This window comes from Pseudophryne corroboree, chromosome 5 (genome assembly GCF_028390025.1).
Source record: "Pseudophryne corroboree isolate aPseCor3 chromosome 5, aPseCor3.hap2, whole genome shotgun sequence".
Classification (NCBI taxonomy): domain Eukaryota; kingdom Metazoa; phylum Chordata; class Amphibia; order Anura; family Myobatrachidae; genus Pseudophryne; species Pseudophryne corroboree.
In genome coordinates this window covers 680,975,086-680,994,625 of record NC_086448.1, presented here as the reverse complement: position 1 = coordinate 680,994,625, position 19,540 = coordinate 680,975,086, and the positions used below count along the sequence as shown (strand labels likewise).

At 41.4% G+C, this 19,540-nt stretch overlaps 1 protein-coding gene across 5 annotated transcripts in view; it reads left to right on the top strand.

Annotated features, from left to right (window-relative positions):
- CA8 (carbonic anhydrase 8) overlaps positions 1–19,540 on the top strand; it is a 282,420-nt gene that overhangs the window by 235,664 nt on the left and 27,216 nt on the right. For 2 of the 5 annotated variants that reach the window (XM_063923771.1, XM_063923774.1), the window contains 2 exons: positions 14,945–15,086; positions 15,464–15,553. In XM_063923771.1, the coding sequence (XP_063779841.1) occupies positions 14,945–15,079 (135 nt within the window). In that variant the 3' untranslated portion in view covers positions 15,080–15,086; positions 15,464–15,553. Of the gene's footprint in view, positions 1–14,944; positions 15,087–15,463; positions 15,554–19,540 lie in introns of those variants that run through there. The other 3 variants (XM_063923773.1, XR_010177875.1, XR_010177874.1) reach the window with 3 other exon arrangements.

Below are 19,540 nucleotides of genomic sequence, written 5' to 3'. Positions count from 1 at the left end.
TAGGGAGAGGAATCAGTAGCAGGAAAAAAGAAGTAATAATGCCATTGTATAGGTCATTGGTATGGTACCATCTGGAATACTGTGTCTAGTTCTGGAGACCATATATCCAGAAGGAGTGTACAAAGGAGGGCAACTAAATTGGTGCATGGCCTACATCACAAAACTTACCTGGAAAGGCTAAAAGATCTTAACATGTTTGGAGGAGAGAAGGGAAAGGGGGGACATGATAGAAACTTTCAAATATACCAAGGGTCTTAACAAAGTTCAGGAGGGAAACATTCTCCAAAGGAAAGAAGTATTAGAACTCAAGGACATACACTGAAACTGGAGGGAGGCAGGTTACTTTTTACTTCACAGAAAGGGTAGTGGATAAGTGTAATAGCCTCCCATCAGAGGTGGTAGAGGCTAAGACTAGGGCAATTTAAACATGCTTGGAATAGGCATATGAATATCCTTACAAAGAATTAAGGTTCAAAAAGGGTTGAGATTACCTAAAGGATAAAAAAGGGGCAGGCTAGAAGGGCCAAGGGGTTCTTGTCTGCCGTCAATTTCTCTGTTTCCTCAACTTCGCAAAGTTTCTCCCCCTGATGTTTCCTCAATGTTTCCAATGTTCGTTTTTCTTTTGGTGTGTGTGTGTGTGTGTGTGTGTGTGTGTGTGTGTGTGTGTGTGTGTGTGTGTGTGTGTGTGCGCTGCTGACGTGGCTGGTGGTTGACAGAGTAAAACACACTCAGCTAATCAGCAGCAGCATAAAGGACAGGGGACAGCTATTGTGAATTAAGCAGTGAATGAAAATGTCAGTCACTCACTGTGTGTGATAGATAGATAGATAGATAGATAGATAGATAGATAGATAGATAGATAGATAGATAGATAGATAGATAGATCTCTTTGTTCTGTATTGTGCTGCCTGTCCCCTCCCGAACTCTGTTTTTTATTGTACTGCCTCCCATTAACATTTCTGCCCCTATCCATCTGTATATTCTGTATTGTGCTGTCATATGTGTGCTCCACAAACCCTGACTCATTGGTACTGCCACTTCCTGCACACTACCATCCCTGAGATCCTGGCCTCACTGATATGTCACCTTTAGGTATTGTCCTCTCCCTAAATTTTGTTTATTGTCCTCGGCCCCCCAAAATTGAGGGAATTTTTTCTCTCTCCCTATGTTTTGTATTGTGCACACACCTTCTCTGTGGATAACTTATCTTTGCATGCCTAGGTCCTCTCGAGCTACTCTACTGCTCCATGTCCTGCCTTTCATTGTCCCTTCAGATGGCAACATCATCATATGATGTCTGAGCCGCTGCCTGTGATCCTAGTGCCAGCTGCCATCATATGACATCTGTGCCAATGCCTGTGATCCCAGTGCCAGCTGCAATCATATGACATCTGCCACTGCCTGTGATCCCAGTGCCAGCTGCAATCATATGATGTCTGTGCCACTGGCTGTGGTTGAAGAAGGAACAGATCACCCTGATGGCACATTGGATACAGTGACATTTGTTCGTTGGGCAGCAGGTACTTAAACGTCCGGGCCAGTAAGTAATGTACTACAATGTAATAGCCCACCATACATAAACACTGAAATTCTGTGGGCCCATATTAAATGTGGACCAGGAGCTGTTGCCCCACCTGCCCCATTGTTAAACATTCAGCCGTGTGTGTGTATTTATATACAGTGCATCCAGAAAGTATTCACAGCGCTTCACTTTTTCCATTTTGTTATGTTACAGCCTTATTCCAAACTGGAATAAATTCATTTTTTCCTTCAAAATTCTACACAGAATGGGGGTAATTCCAAGTCGATCGCAGCAGGAATTTTGTTAGCAGTTGGGCAAAACCATGTGCACTGCAGGGGAGGCAGATTTAACATGTGCAGAGAGAGTTAGATTTGGGTGTGGTGTGTTCAATCTGCAATCTAATTTGCAGTGTAAAAATAAAGAAGTCAGTATTTACCCTGCACAGAAATAAAATAACCCACCCAAATCTAACTCTTTCTGCACATGTTATATCTGCCTCCCCTGCAGTGCACATGGTTTTGCCCAACTGCTGACAAAATTCCTGCTGCGATCAACTTGGAATTACCCACAATATCCCATAATGACAACATGAATAAAATGGTTTTGATATTTTGCTTATTTATTAAAAATAAAAAACTAAGAGATTACATATACATAAGTCTTCACAGCCTTTGTTCAATACTTTGTTGATGAACCTTTGGCACCAATTACAGCCTCAAGTCTTTTTTTGAATATGATTCCACAAGCTTGGCACACCAGCAAAAAGCCATCATAGCTATACAACAATCCATAACATTGGGAGAGGAGGGTGAGTGTACCTTACCCCAGCACAGTGGAGAATACTTCCTGTCTTGTGCAAGGTGCTCAAACCCTTTGAAGTAACCACCTGTAAAGAGAGTTTCAACACTGCTAGTTTGAGTCAGGTGATTGCCCTAATTAGGCTTTTGGAAATTCTGCTGTAGAAATTAAAGGAGTACATGAGACAAAGTGAATCCACAAAGTATGTCAGACTTGTAGATGAAGTCCTTTATTCACTTTGCCCAAATACAACTGCCAATATCTTGAAATCTGATCACAACATTTTTGGCAACCATGCTTGATCCTACAGTAGGTTTAAAGTCATACATCATGTTTTTCTTTCCAACTGACCCAGATCTTAAGAGGTGCAAAGAGCTCATGGTTAACAAGTTGTCGGCTCAAGTGGTACACAACAGGTGACATCTCTTCCTTTAGTTTCTCCGGCAGCTGCCAGGAAAAAACCTCAGATTTCCCAAAAGACACAGTGGTGATGCAGAGGAGTCAACACAACATTTTTACATCTGATTGGGTCAAAAAGAATTGCCTAAAATTAATGACACCTCTACAACCAGCTACGGTCACCATCCAAAGGATGGTGGAGGATTATTTTCATGACACCATACAAATAGGCATGTCACAGAGGCTCTCTGACTACTGGAAAGAAAAAAGTCAATTTGGAGGCCGTTGTACCAACTGGCTGTGCATTACTTAAGCTGCCCACCTTCCAGTGTGTACTCAGAAAGAGTTTTCAGCACAGCTGTGAACCTTATAAGCGATCGGTTTAAGAGGCTACTTCCTCAAAATGTGGAAAAGATAATGTTCATCAAAATTAACTACAAATTCCATGAGGAAGATGTTTACTGGCAATTATATCAAGTAGAGACTTCTGTAATGGTGGATTCCAGATGCGATGAATTATTATTGTTTGAGGATGATGTACAGTACACATTGATGAGGGTGACAATGGTAGTTATGATTTTGCCACTGCAGAGCTGTTAAATTAGCTACCTTAAACCCATTGATAGCTTGTTTTGTGGCGGCCCAAACAAACCAAGAACTTCAGCCACAAAAGGGGCAGTCCCTGTTGCTGAAGTGCTTATTTTGTTAATCTATGCAATGTCCTTTTTCATATCCAACAAAAGGGTGGGTGAAAGGGCTCAAGGACAATCCCATCTTGCACCACTTTTAATTTCTGCTGTGTGGCAATGTTTCTTAGATGTGCCATAAACTGTCATGTGTTTGTGCCGCTGCTTGGTCGCTTAGTAATCAGCTAGCTTGCTGCAGCCTTTGGCCTAAAGCAGATGAAAACAATATTGTGAGCTGTGGGGTGGTGGATATGAATGTTATTGAGGTTAACAATGCTCTAGGAACAGAAAAAGCCCAAATTATGTGATTTGGGCTCTTTTTTAGATACATTTTTGGGGAAAAAATCAAATACACACACATTTATTTATATCCAATGGATCAGTTAATAAGCAAGAGAGACAATTTATTCCATCCACTTCCATATTCCATTCCAACGTTTCGGTCCCCTAAAGGACCTTTATCAAGGATAAGCAATGCAGTTACTGGAACAACAGGAATGCCAACCCAAAGAGTGTTTGTTTGTCTACTCTTTGTGCTGGCATTCCTGTTGTACTAGTCACTGCATTGCTTATCCTTGATAAAGGTAATTTAGGGGAGCGAAACATTGGAATGGAATCTGGACGTGGATGAAATAAATTGTCCCGTTACTGACTGATCCATTGGATATAAATCTGGTGAGTGCAATCCTGTCCATTGATACAAGTGATATACGTGTATATATATATATATATATATATATATATATATTGATCCATAGCAGCCGGCACTCAAAATATTTAAACAGCAATGCGTCCCGTGCCAGTGAAAAAACAGCATACACCCCTTCTCAACTCACTGCACTGGAGACAATTTTCAAATGCAGTAAACAGCTACCTAAAATACAAGCTGTTTACTGCATTTGAAAATTGTCTCCAGTGCCGTGAGTTGAGAAGGGGTATATATATATATATATATATATACACTGCTCAAAAAAATAAAGGGAACACTAAAATAACACATCCTAGTTCTGAATGAATGAAATGTTCTTATTAAATACTTTGTTCTTTACATAGTTGATTGTGCTGACAACAAAATCTTACAAAAATTATCAATGGAAATCAAATTTATTAACCCATGGAGGTCTGGATTTGGAGTCACACTCAAAATTAAAGTGTAAAAACACACTACAGGCTGATCCAACTTTGATGTAATGTCCTTAAAACAAGTCAAAATGAGGCTCAGTAGTGTGTGTGACCTCCACGTGCCTGTATGACCTCCCTACAATGCCTGGGCATGCTCCTGATGAGGTGGCGGATGGTCTCCTGAGGGATCTCCTCCCAGACCTGGACTAAAGCATCCGCCAACTCCTGGGCAGTCTGTGGTGCAATGTGGCGTTGGTGGATGGAGCGAGACATGATGTCCCAGATGTGCTCAATTGGATTCAGGTCTGGGGAACGGGTGGGCCAGTCCATAGCATCAATGCCTTCGTCTTGCAGGAACTGCTGACACACTCCAGCCACATGAGGTCTAGCATTGTCTTGCATTAGGAGGAACCCAGGGCCAACCACACCAGCATATGGTCTCACAAGGGGTCTCATCTCTGTACCTAATGGCAGTCAGGCTACGTCTGGCGAGCACATGGAGGGCTGTGTGGCCCCCCAAAGAAATGCCACCCCACACCATTACTGACCCACTGCCAAACCGGTCATGCTGGAGGATGTTGCAGGCAGCAGAACGTTCTCCTTGGTGTCTCCAGACTCTGTCACGTCTGTCACATGTGCTCAGTGAGAACCTGCTTTAATCTGTGAAGAGCACAGGGCGCCAGTGGCGAATTTGCCAATCTTGGTGTTCTCTGGCAAATGCCAAAACGTCCTGCACGGTATTGGGCTGTAAGCACAACCCCCACCTGTGGACGTCGGGCCCTCATACCACCCTCATGGAGTCTGTTTCTGATCGTTTGGGTAGACACATGCACATTTGTGGCTTGCTGGAGGTCATTTTGCAGGGCTCTGGCAGTGCTCCTCCTGTTCCTCCTTGCACAAAGGCAGAGATAACGGTCCTGCTGCTGGGTTGTTGCCCTCCTACGGCCTCCTCCACGTCTCCTGATGTACTGGCCTGTCTCCTGGTAGCGCCTCCATGCTCTGGACACTACGCTGACAGACACAGCAAACCTTCTTGCCACAGCTCGCATTGATGTGCCATCCTGGATGAGCTGCACTACCTGAGCCAATTGTGTGGGTTGTAGACTCTGTCTCATGCTACCACTAGAGTGAAAGCACCGCCAGATTTCAAAAGTGACCAAAACATCAGCCAGAAAGCATAGGAGCTGAGAAGTGGTCTGTGGTCACCACCTGCAAAACAACTTCTTTATTGGGGTTGTCTTGCTAATTGCCTATAATTTCCACCTGTTGTCTATTCCATTTGCACAACAGCATGTGAAATTGATTGCCAGTCAGTGTTGCTTCCTAAGTGGACAGTTTGATTTCACAGAAGTGTGATTGACTTGGAGTTACATTGTGTTGTTTAAGTGTTCCATTTATTTTTTTGAGCAGTGTGTGTATGTATGTGTATATATATATATATATATATATATATATATATATATGTTTATATATGGCATTATTAGCATTAGATTAATTTTATACATATGTATAATATTTGAAATGTTTACAGCGATATTTAAAATGAAATAAAAATGAATACTAGCAAAGCTAACTGAGGTATGACGCCTGAAGTTAAACAAAATATTGTTGTATTTGTATGTTATGTGATAAATGCTGGTTGCATACTGTAATTGGTAAAGTTGTTTTTCCATTATAAATTGGACCTGGAGCAAACTGTCTGTGGACGTAACTTATTCCCTTAGATCACAAGGAACTGTTACTCTGTTTGATGCTAAAATGTCAAAAACTAGCAAAACTGCAGAGAAATCACATTTCTGCAGTCTTCAAAGGAATAAGTACTTATAAATGCAGACAAAAATAACCTATGGTAAGGGAATAATGTGTCCATAATATTATTTTTGACAGCATGAATGTTTCACGTTGATCATTCATTCATTTAGTGAATAAAAAGCATGAAAGATAATTATTTTATAAATTATTAAATGATTATGTTAACTTCATATTTATTTTCTAAAATGCTTTGTCCCATATATCTAAACCTATCTAAGGATATAGGAAAATAATAGGTTACACTAGTGTTTCTTTACTGTACAGCTTCGGATGGCCACAGATTCTGTATGCCCAACAATGAGCTGCTAGATATGGATCTGACCATTTACAGGCACACACAGGGTTGGACTGGTCAAGCCTTGGTGGGCCCTGCTCCATGAGGGCCCACCCCTCCTCTAGCAATCAGGTTCCAAACTGTGCACTTGAATTATACATATGTTACATTATACTGCACAGTACTATTGTATTGTTCTAAAGTGCATTGCTGTTATTTATTATTATTATTTATTAACAGCTTCTTATACAGCGCAGCATATTCCGTTGCTCTTTACAATCAGAACAAAACTGGGCAAAAACAGAAAGACAAAGCTAGGAAGGCCCTGCTCGCAAGATTACAATCTATAGGGAAATAGGCTTTGATACACAAGGATAGATGCTACCTATTGCATAATGGTCTACCAGATTACAAAGGTTCTTAATGCGTTGTATGATATGATTAACCCAGCAATGTTGGCCAAGGGTCAGGAGGGTGTGAGAGTAAAGAAAGACAAAATATGTAAGGTTATGTGTACTGTACAGTGAGGATGTCATTAGATAGGGAAGTATTGAAGGTTATGTGGGTGGGTTTGAGTTGAGGTGAGTTTTCAGGGAATGTTTAAAGGTTTGGAGACTAGAGGTGAGTATTATTGTGCATGGGAGGGCATTGCTCAGAGTGGGTGAGGCCTGAATAAAGTGCTGTAATTTTGAGTGGGAACAAGTAATACGTGTGGATGACAGTCGCAGATCTTGTGCAGAGGCGGAGAGGTCGGGTAGGGAGATATTTTGAGATGAGTGAAGAGATGTATGTTGGTGCAGTTTGGTTAATAGCCTTGTATGTAAGTAAAAGTATTTTATATTTAGTACAGTAGAATGCCAGTACCCAATGGAGGGACTGACTTAGTGGATTTGCAGATTATGAACGTCTAGCGAGGAAGATTAGCCTTACAGCTGCATTCAAGTTGATTGTAGCAGTGAGAGCCTATGTTTGGGAAGACCAATCCGGAGACTATTACAATAATAAATGCAGGAGATTATGAGTGCATGGATTAGAGTTTTTGCAGTGTCTTGCGAGAGCCTATTTTTGGGAAGACCAGTATGGAGACTACTGCAATAATCAATGGAGGAGATGAGTGCATGGATCAGAGTATTTGCTGTGTCTTGTGTAAGATATGGTCGTATTTTGGATATGTTTCTTAGATGTATGTAACATGGTTTTGTGATAGATTGAATGTGGGGAACAAAGGACAGTTCAGAGTCAAGAATGACACCTAGGCAGCGAGTTTTTGGGGTAGGGTTGAATGCTGAGTTATCAACAATGATAGAGATATCAGGTTGGTAACTACTATTGGCCGGTGGAAATATAATTAATTCTGTTTTGGAAATATTAAGTTTGAGGTGGCGAGATAAAATGGCAGAAAGGCATTCAGTGACACTGCCCAGTACAGATGGTGACAAATCCGGAGAGGATAGGTAGATTTGAGTATTATCTGCATACAGATGGTACTGAGATCCAAAAGAGCAGATTAGTTTGCCAAGAGATGTGGTATAGATTGAGAAAAGCAGAGGACCTAAGACTGAGCCTTGCGGTACTCCAACTGAGAGAGGTAGCGAAGGAGAGGTGGAATCAGAGAAACGAACACTGAAGGAGCGATTAGATAGGTAGGATGAAAACCAAGAAAGGGCTGTGTCCTGAAGACCTAGGGATTGTAGTGTTTTTATGAGCAAGGAGTCATCAACAGGGTCAAAAGCAGCATAGAGATTAAGGATAATAAGTAGTGAGTACTGGCCTTTAAATTTAGCAGTGACCAGATCATTCACTACTTTAGTCAGTGCTGTATCTGGAGTGTTGGGCAAGACATCCTGACTGAAGTGGGTCCAGTAGGCTGTGTGAGTTAAGATAGTGTGTGAGGAGAGTGTAGGCAAGTCTCTCAAGTAGCTTGGAGGGGCATGTGAGCTGAGAAATGGGATGGTAATTTGAGAGAGCGTTACAGTAGGGTCAGAATTTTGTTTTTTCAGAATGGGAGTAATCATTGCATGCTTGTACAGAGAAGGAACAATACCAGTGGACAGAGAGAGATTACAGATGTTAGTTAAGGTTGGGATGGGCTCAGGAGATAGAGCTTTACTAATTTGTGAGGGTATAAAATCAAGAGGAGAGGTAGTAGAGAAGGCAGATGAGAAGGTTGCAGATACTTCATTTGTGGGCTCAAATGAAGAGAAGGTGCTAGAGGGTTCAGGAATGTAATTCAGCTGGTCACTGGCTGTGGAAGAGCATACCATTTAATTTCGGATCTTTTCAATCTTGTCCTTGAAATAAGAAGCAAGATCTTGTGCACTGATATTGGCTGGTGGGATTGGTGAGCGAGGGATAAGAAGTGATTTAAATGTATTAAAAAGTTGCTCGGGGTTAGAGGTTTGAGCAGAGATGAGATATTGAAAATATGTTTGTTTGGCAGTGTCCAGGGCATTATGATAAGAATGGTAAATGGTCTTATATGTGAGAAAGTCACTTGATCTACATGTAATCTGGTACATTATCGTGCATGCACTAGCAGTATTTACTGTATCTATCAAAGAGGCCCAGACCATGCCGTCTCTAATGGTTAGCCAAGCCTCTGTGTAGGCTGGCCACAACCCCTTTGGAGGCTTGCCACACCCTTAAGAATGGGCCCCTACCACTGCATTTCTCCTGTGGGCCCTTCATACCCCAGTCTGACACTGGGCACACATGAATCTAATGGACATAATTCCATTGTCGGCTTATGATTGAGGATGCACTGATAACCCTGCCACACATTTGATCTAGTCAGGTCCCAACAATTTGTTCACCCAATTTATTTAAACAACAGAATTGGCCTTTGTGCCAGCAATTAGTAATACAACTTCATTCTTAAGTACAGTTTGCACAAGTGGTCTGTTTAGCAATAATCACAATATTGTCATGATTATTAGCATTTTTTTACTTTCGTTATGCTGCTATGCAAAAAAAAAATCTTTTCAGGGACCAGTGGTTGTGTCTACACATCTCAATATATACTGTATCCTATATAAGAAAAGACTAAGCTGCTCCTCACCTCTATTATGTGCGCCGGTGGCCACTAGAGGCTGCCACATGAACCAAGTGAAAGTGATCATGCAGGGAGATGTTACAGCCTGCTGCTAATTAATTAGAAAGACTGATCTGTTTCACATGGGTTACGTTCAAGATCCCAGCAGCCGAAATACTGATGCTGGAATCCCGTCAGCCATCAGAACACCAATGATGGAATCCAGTAAAGTTTCCCAGCTCCCAAAGTTATGTATAGCTTGGGGGTTAGGGTTAGGCTGTGAAGGGGGTAGGTTTAGTTTTAGCCACCACCTGGGTGGTTTAGGTTTAGGCTACAGGGGTAGGGAGATTAGGGTTAGGCTGCGGAGATGAGGGGTTAGGGTTAGGCACCACCTGGGGGAGGGGTTTAGATTTAGACACTAAGGGGGAAGTGTTAGGGTTAGGCTGCAGGGTGTGGAGGTTTAGGGTTAGGCACTAACTTGGGAAGTTAGGGTTAGACACTAATGCAGGAGGTTAGGTTTAGACTGTGGTAAAACTTAAAATTAAGCTTTATCGTGTCATAATTCTTAAGATCCGAACCATATCCCAATGATTTGTAGGCACTCCAATCTAGTTATGCCTGAAAGAGGGCTCTATTGCTGAATTCTAATGCCTAAGGAGATTATTCAGGTTTGTTAGCACACCAAAGAGCACACTAATGGGAAAAAAACAATGTTGCACCCTACCCAAATGTACATTTTTCTGCACATGTTACATCTGCCCCACCTGCAGTGCTACATGGTTTTGCCCATTAGTGGGATTTTTTGGTTTACTATCAAACCTGAACAAGGCCCTAAGAGTTGTAATTCTTTGAGACTGTCAGGAAGCGTCAAAGTTTTAGACAGGAACTACAATAGTCTTAGCACTGTCTGTCCTCACACTAAATTCTGATGTGCTCATTCCCTGATGCAGCTGTCTGTAATGATTAGAGTCTAATTGTGAAGCTGTAATAATTCGTAAGTGCTTAGCTGCCTGCCAACTGTCTCTAAATTAAAACATATAAATATTGTCTAGTATCTCAACGAGTGTACCTATCCCTCTCTAAATCTTTACCTGCTGTTGTATTAACCTTAATTGCATATTTAGATTTTGAACTACAGTATGTGGTTTAGCTGAACTTAAGCTGGGTACACACTAGCTAATGTGTGTACCTGCCAATATTGGCTGCGGTGGGGACCAGGTGGGGTGCCGGCATCGGCAAGTGCATACACACATGCCGATGCCGGCGGGAAGGGAACGATGGCAGAGGGAGAGACGTGGAAAGCGGCAGCAGCATGGCCCTCGTTAACGAGGTCCTCCCTCGCCTGGACTGTTCAGACGACGGAGGGAGTCGTTAATGATCCGCGAGAGTGCGCATCGTTAACGATATTGAGTGTACACACTAGACGAGATAGTAAAAGATATCGCTCTTTAACTTTCTCGTCTAGTGTGTATGGGTCTTTAGTCAAGACAGGACATTACAAATACTTGCAAATAAGGCAATGGTTACTTAACTAAGATGTTTTCTTACAATGACTTCCAAAAAGTACTAGACCATTACTTTTCAGCTACATAAACTAATAAATCAACATGTCTGATTCAAAGCCCTACTGCAGTGATTTTCAACCTTTTACAACACACGGCACACTGAACAAGATTTAAATATTGCCAAGGCATACTCAAATATAATGGTGATGCATGGTGCAGTTGCGTGTCCTAGGATGTCATCAGAGGCGTAACTAGGGTTTTCGGAGCCCAGGGCAAGATGAAGAGTGCCCCCCCCCCAAAAAAAAACCCCACAAAACAAAAAACACCAAAAGAAGTATGTGCGCGCACCGAAAAAATGGGCATGGCCACGCACCAGAAGTGGTGTGGCCACTGAAAATGCCCCACAGTGCCAGTTACATGCCTCACAGTGCCAGTTACATTGCTCCACAGTGCCAGATACATGCCCCACAGTGCCAGTTACAATGCCCCACAGTGCCAGTTACATGCACCAAAGTGCCAGATACATGCCCCAAAGTGCCAGATACAAGCCCCACAGTGCCAGTTACAATGCCCCACAGTGCCAGTTACATTGCCCCACAGTGCCAGATACATGCCCCACAGTGACAGTTACAATGCCCCACAGTGCCAGTTACATGTCCCACAGTGCCAGATACATGCCCCACAGTGCCAGTTACAATGCCCCACAGTGCCAGATACATGCCCCACAGTGCCAGTTACATGCCCCACAGTGCCAGTTACATTGCCCCACAGTGCCAGTTACAATGCCCCACAGTGCCAGATACATGCCCCACAGTGCCAGATACATGCCCCACAGTGCCAGTTACATTGCCCCACAGTGCCAGATACATTGCCCCAAAGTGCCAGATACATGCCCCCCCCCCCCCCCCCCGCTCACTCACCGCTTCTTCCCATTCCCTCATTCCCTCTGTACTATGTGAGGGGAGGTTAGTGCAGCGCAGTGCCTCTCCTGCCCCTCAACGCTCCAGGTCTCTGGTGGCAGATATGTGGCGCCAGTTCGCTAGCCAATCAGAGCTCGCAGACCGGCAGCCAATCAGGAACCGGTCTGCAAGCTCTGATTGGCTAACGCCGCTGGATACCGGACACACGCAGCGCTGCTGGTGCTGGCAGCGGCGGTGAGGGGAGGGAGAGACGCTGCGCTCTCCTCCCATCACATTGTGGCATGACGGGGCGAGTGGGGCATGATGCCCTGGCCGGCGGCGGCGCCCCCCTCTGCAGGGCCTGCCAAAGCGCCCAGGGCACGTGCCCCACTCGCCCTTCCCTAGTTACGCCTCTGTATGTCATGTCACAGCTTCTCCATAGGTAACGCCTGAGACACATCTGAGAAAGCCAGAAGAGCCCAACACTGCCCAGGCCCAAATTTAGAACTGACTCTGCAACCACTAAACCCACCAGTAATGATCGTTCCAGGGCCTCAGTAGCATCAAAACACTGACGGGCCTGGCTCTGCTTCTATGTCGGCACACCTGGAGACTGCTCAGGGCACACTAGTGTGCCACGGCACACTGGTTGAAAAACAGTGCCCTACTGTATCCATTAGAATTTAACAAATTAGCTCCAATTCTTGAATAGAAAAGCACCTACAATTTACCCCTTCCCCTTTCACTTGGTGTAATATTCTCCAACATGGTCAAACTAGTTATTGTACAAAACACATTTTTGCCATTTTAATTTATTCCTTTGTGAGTACTTTAAGCAGCTAAGGTTCCATGCAATTTTTCTGAAACCTCTACTATATGCACAAAATAATGGGCAGGATGTACTGTACTAAGCATGAGAGCTGTCCTTTGCAATAGAAAGACTTCTGGGTGTAGGACCTGGAAGTCTGCGCATATGCAGAGCAACATGGCAGCCACGGGGGGTGCTGGGCGGGATCCAGTTGGATCCCTCTCAGTGGAAAATGTCGAAAGAAGTCAATAGGCTTTTATAGGGTAATGGCAGCAAATCTGGCGTTACCTACCACATCCAAGCGCTGGAATGCATCACATTCCAGAGCTTAGTACATATGAGAAATGCAAGCAAATTCTGAAAACCTTGATTTTTAAAATTACTCAGATTTGCAGGCTGTGAAGAAGTGTATATTCACACTTATTCCCTTGCCTTTCTTAACAGTGCACAGCAAATTCCAGTCTGCAAAAACACTTTTGGGCAATTCTACTTCACCCCCCATAAATCTGCGCTGGAAAATCATCAATGTTTCGCTATAATAATATGCACATCTGCATATTGCAAACAAACACAGTGCAGAATTGATTTGCTTCCATTGACTGACCTTCATTTGTTGAATTTAAGTGAAATGTAAACATTTTCCTTCTGAATTCAGAAAAATGTATATTCTTGAAATCATCTTTGAAGACAATATACTGAGGTAATTTGGTTATTGACATGTACATGGACTTGTGTCTGAAAGAGAATAATAGGCTTCACATAGAGCTAGTCACATCTAAAATGGAGGAGAAAAATTCTGTTTTCTGTACTTTGCAGTAAAATGGAATACGTCTCAGTCTGTAAGTAGACTGACATATAAGGGCATTGCATCTATCTACATGTAGAGAGGTGGTATGAAGGAGGGAAGTTGCAGACTGCTGCAGCTTGACTAATAGTCAATTATGTATGTATGTATGTATGTATAAATTAAGTTATGAACAGCATGTAGATTTTCACAAAACTTTTAGTGTTTTTAAGGGCGGGAGCAGCTTCCCCGTTGCTGCAAGACCATCGGTTGAAAAATAAATAAAAGAAAACTATTTCCCCACTCCTAGAAGTAACCTTAGTTTACCTGTTTATTGCTTACTTTGGTCTGGAGGAAGGGCGGCTTTGGTCCATGTAGGCATCCATAGGTTATGAAGCCCGATGTAAATAAGAACAAATGGAGTATCTCTTCTGTTTTATACAGTTCTCCAATGTCTAAGGTTATTCCATGGGGAATCCCTGCTTTAATACATTAAACTTGCAAGTTCCCAAACTTGGTCCTCAGGATCCCACACAGTTCACATTTTCAAAATCCACAGGTGACCTGGAAAACATGAACTGTGTGGGGTCCTGAGGACTTAGTTTGAGAACCTTTGCATTAAAGTACTGTAATATGCTATTTATAACACAAAGATTTTATCTTATGCTCTTATATGCATTTTACATTTTAACACACCTTTGGCTTTGCATATTGCACACAACTCTACTTGTACCCCAGTGGATGGTACTAAGGGGGTCATTCAGATCTGATCGCTGCGATCAATGTGCAGGCGCGTCGGACAGCTATAACGGGCATCGCCGGTCAGCGACAGGATGATGCAAAGGATCCATTCGCATGGGCGTTCGCAAGGTGATTGACAGGAAGAGGCCGTTTGTGGGTGGCAACTGACTGTTTACAGGGAGTGTCCGGAAAAACGCAGGCATGTTCAAGCGGTTTCAGGGGGGAGGGGTGTCTGACGTCAGCTCCGGCCCCGATCAGCAGGATTCAATCGCACTGGAAGAGTAAGTCCTGGGCTGCGCATACACTGCACAAACTGATTCGAAAATACACTCCCCCTGTAGGCGGCAACTATCTGATCGCAGGACTGCAAAAAACGCAGCCCAGTGATCAGATCTGAATTACCCCCTAAAGATGGATGATCTGTAATTAAGCTTAAACTGTTTCCTCCCAGTGTGCAAATTAATGAAAATTTACTTACTGTAATACAGAAATTGTGTGTGCGGATTTTGTTTCAAGTTATACCTGGAGTTAAACTGAATTTGTTGCATGTTGTCTTTTTATAGATTGAAGAATTTAGACGATTGAGGATGCATGTAAAAGGAGCCGATCTTGATGATGAAAGTGATGGAATCCTGGCTGATAATTTTAGACCAACCCAACCTCTGAGCGACAGGATTATTCGAGCTGCCTTCCAATAATCAGTAGGTATGGTAAAAAGGGTCTCAAGTTATAAATGTATAAAACTATGATCAATTCGTAAAGAAAATAAACCCTACAATATACTGTACTACATTTTAGCATTAACTTTCAAATGAAGGCATGTAGGACATTAGATTTTTTGTCACCCTTTTACAGTGGCTGTAAAAAATAACCATATGACTGTAAAATGTCAGCTACCATGTATACAACTTCATAGTCTCTCATCGCAAGACCATATAAGCCTTCAACAATCCACCGTTGTCTTCACAGGGTTAATGAGTATATTCATAAAGATTAATAAGAATATTTAGCATGTTACTAGAAGGCTTTAAATACAAACTAGCACCCAAATGTACATATAATTATTTTTTGTTTCTTTTTAGGAAACACGTCATTGTTGGAACCATAGTAAATAAAGCCTTTTTTGGATGTTTTGTCCACAAAGAACACACATTAAACTATTACTTGGGAAAGAGTGATCTGTTTTCCAGAAAAAAAAACATTATTGGTTACTTAATTTATTATCTAGATATGCCCAGTATTCTGTTTACTGATTTTTACTAATCGCCCTGAGGCACCCTAAGGCAGTTTCTTTGAATCCGTGTTCCCTCTAGTGTTTTGCTATGAGAAGAAAGTACTAGACATTACTTTTTGTAATATTCATATTATTGTGTAATATGTAAATATTTTCAGATTCCAATGATGCTGGAAAACTGACTGATCTTACTTAACAATGGGTTTAATTGTTTTAGTAATTGTCCTATTGTTCAACAAGTATCAGTGTGATCTGTATGTAGGGCCACAGAACACTAAAAACAAAGGTATTGCATTAGCATGTAACCATACTATGTTGTATGTTAGAGATACAACTGCAAAAACCAACTGTAGTCAGTAAACATATTTTTCTAGATATATCCTCATAAACCCCCATCCAAAAGCTAAACCAATTGTGGAAGAAAAGTCAAATAGTGGAGACAGTGCACAATAGTATTTTAGAAGAAGATATTTACATTCAGATAATGCACAGGTAATGGCAAACGATCAGTTTGACATATAGCATTCCATTTTCTCTATTAGTATGCTGCTTTTAATACAGATGTGTCCTCAAACACCCAGAGCAAGCTGCACCAAGCAGTGTTGCATAGCAACTTTTTCTTTAAATGTGTGTCTTACCATATTTGTACTGCAGACTTAGCAAAACACCACTCAGTCTGTACCAGAGGTGCCCGGGCTGTGAGTTTAACCACACAGGAATTAGTTCTAAATACAGATGGAGCCACGCTCATTGTGGCTGCATTGCAGGAGGGGGCGAGTGGTGCGCCTTGGTGTGCCACCGAGCGCACAGAGATGCTCCCATTCACTTTGAATGGGCACCCGTGCCCTGTTCGTTCCCACATGTGCAGCCGAGCACTACAAAAAAGTTTTGTGCAGTTTCTGAGAAGCTCAGGACTTAGCCACTGTGATCACTTCAGCCTGTTCTGTCCCGGAATTGACGTCAGACACCCGCCCTGCAAACACTTGGACACGCCTGCGTTTTTCCTACCACTCCCAGAAAACGGTCAGTTGACACCCACATACGCCTTCTTCTTGTCAATTACCTTGCGATTGGCTGTGTGAATGGATTCTTTGTACAATCCATCGCCCAGCAACGATCCGCTTTGTAGCCGTACAACGCACCTGGGCATTGCGGTGCATATGCATGCGCAGTTCTGACCTGATCCCAGTGCAGCAAAAAATCCTAACGTGCAATCATGTCTGAATGACCCCCTAAGACCCACATTCAAGCGAAAAAGAGGTAAAAAAATATACTTGGCGCAAATTGAGTTGCACAGGATCTAGCGAGATGGACTGAGCAGGGCTGTTTGACGTGACCTCAGTAGTAGTGTATGAGGACAGGTCTGTACTTACCGTTCATTTATTACGGCTTAATAAATGTCACAAGAATAATAATATTTGTCCATATCTCATTTAAAGTGTGGCCCAATTAAATATGTTAAGGGATCTTAACATATTTGTAGTTCATATTGTAGTTCTCCCCACACTTCCTTTCCCATGTGTAACTTGCTTATCCTTTTCCCACTTTCTATGATATTTTTAAATTTAGAAATATTTTTCAATTTGCATTGGAAAAGAGACTTACAGGACTTATTAATGTGTTAAAAGCATGTAACTTCAAGATAATGAGTATATGCATTTTAATTTTAACATGTTTTATAAGCCACTAATATATCATATCCGGATGGGGACAGCAAGATTACATATTGGTTAGTGTTGTATATTCACAGGACTTAACTGGACCACGGGTGTGAATCTAACCAGGACACTGTCTATGTGGGGTTTGTATATTTTCCTCAAATTTGCCCCTGTTTCTCCCCAGTTTCCTTCCACAATTCATAGACATAGTGGTATATTAATTACAAATTTAAAAAATGGACCGAGTTGGTGTGTTGCAGGGAATTAGAATAGAAACTTAACTCTGACTGCTGTGAATAATTACATATTGTCTGCATAATTTAGTGTAAAATGATTGTCTCTGTATAAACTAACAACAGCAATAATACTAATGTGAATGAAATTAAATGGCAGTGTTCATATTATAAGGATGCTGACATATCAAAACACTAATTATTTTTAGGACAGTATGCTGATAAGATCTGACACAGGTCAAACATCTGTTGCTGCTTTCTTTGGAGCTGCTGTGACATCACTTGCCTTACCCCTATGTATGAATCCACCGCAGTGCACTTTTGAAAGGCTGCCAGGGATAATATTCTGCTTGTACACTTAGGGGGAGATCTACATGAGGTTGAGTTTTACACAATTTCTTTTATTTTAAAGGTGAAATGGCATTTTGAGGGTGACCAAATCATTTACCTAAATGCAAATTATCATTTGAATATTTAATTAAAAAAACTTAACAATAAATTGCAATACATCTTACATTCACAGAAATCATTGCTTTCCACAATGTGAAGTACAGACCAGGATAAAGGGGGCGATTTGCAAAATAATCAAGGAAATCTACACACTAATCGCACTAGTTTCAAGACAAAGTTGTTTGAGAACCAGTAAAATATGTAATATTTTCAGTTCATTTTAATAAATAATATATGTTAATGAGTACAGAAGGCCCACAGAAGTGAATAGTAAATACATTTCAAATGAATGATGAAATGCCACTGTTAAGTAAATTAAGTATAAAACAGATTTTTAAGCCCCACTAAATCCTGGCAATCGTTGACAGCTTGGACATGCTGAGAATTATGGTTTCAATATAATACAGACCTCAGCACAAGTTGGTACAAATAAAAAATAAACTATAGTGTGTAGTGTCCCTAAATAAATGGTACTTTGAATTAATTTCATTGACATTCTGCTACAATGAACTTGATATTTTCTCGTTAATAGTGCTGAATCAAATTTTCAGTGAAAATTTTAATTTTATAAAAAGTATTAATTCCATTGTAAGCAGTCAGTGGGCTATTTTGAATTAGTGGTGTAACATGATCACCTTTGTAACGTGTTCTCGTAAAACTACCGAGTGTGCTCTAAATGTAATTATTCTTTTCAATATACTGTAGATGTGTTCTTACAGTTTTCAAATCTTTCAATCATAAATTCAATTATTCATTTGATTTCCAATAAAAAAAATCTACAAATATAAAAAAAAATGTTTTGATAGCACACAATAACTGTTTAAAATTGACAGTTGCTCTTGCTTATTTGTAGAATATTAAAATTCCATATGATAATCTGGAGTGCCTTCTTATAGTCTGTGCCCTCTGCATCACTGTCCTCATAGTCATTAGCAACTTGGGCAAACAACATAAAACCACCATTTACGTATTTCATAAGCTGATGTTTAATTCCCCAGAAAGTAGTGAAGTGATTAAACAACATAACTTGTATTTAAAGAATTATAGATCTATCAGTGCTTGCGTGCCCATACTGACCGTGCACTGTGCAACTGTTCCACATTTGCATTTCTCTGCGGTTTCTGCTGCCCTGTTGTTTTCAGTGTGGCTGCAGGTCAGTGTTTGCTCAGCCAGTCATAGGCATCCAGCATGTACAGTAAGTATTGCTTGTGATTGACTGAACTTTCCCCATACATTTCTGTCTGCAGTGCATTTTGCTCCTATAGAAATGCGTTGGCCATCCATATGAATGGATGAAAACCGAAATCTCAGAGTAAAGTAATCTGAAAGGGAAATAAATAGATTTTTAACTCTTTGGAGAATAAGGAGGAACAATTCATTTTATATGGTTATTTTGTTTTGTTTTTTATTGAGAGGAGTTGGAATAAGGGAGTGACCTTTAATAAATAGAAATTCACAGATCTCATTTATTTGCAGCATAATACACCCTAATGCCTACAATATGCATCCTGATAAAATTATTGTTGAATGTTTTTTGACTACAGATTTATTTAAGTTTCAACTTCACTGTAGTTAATCAAGTTT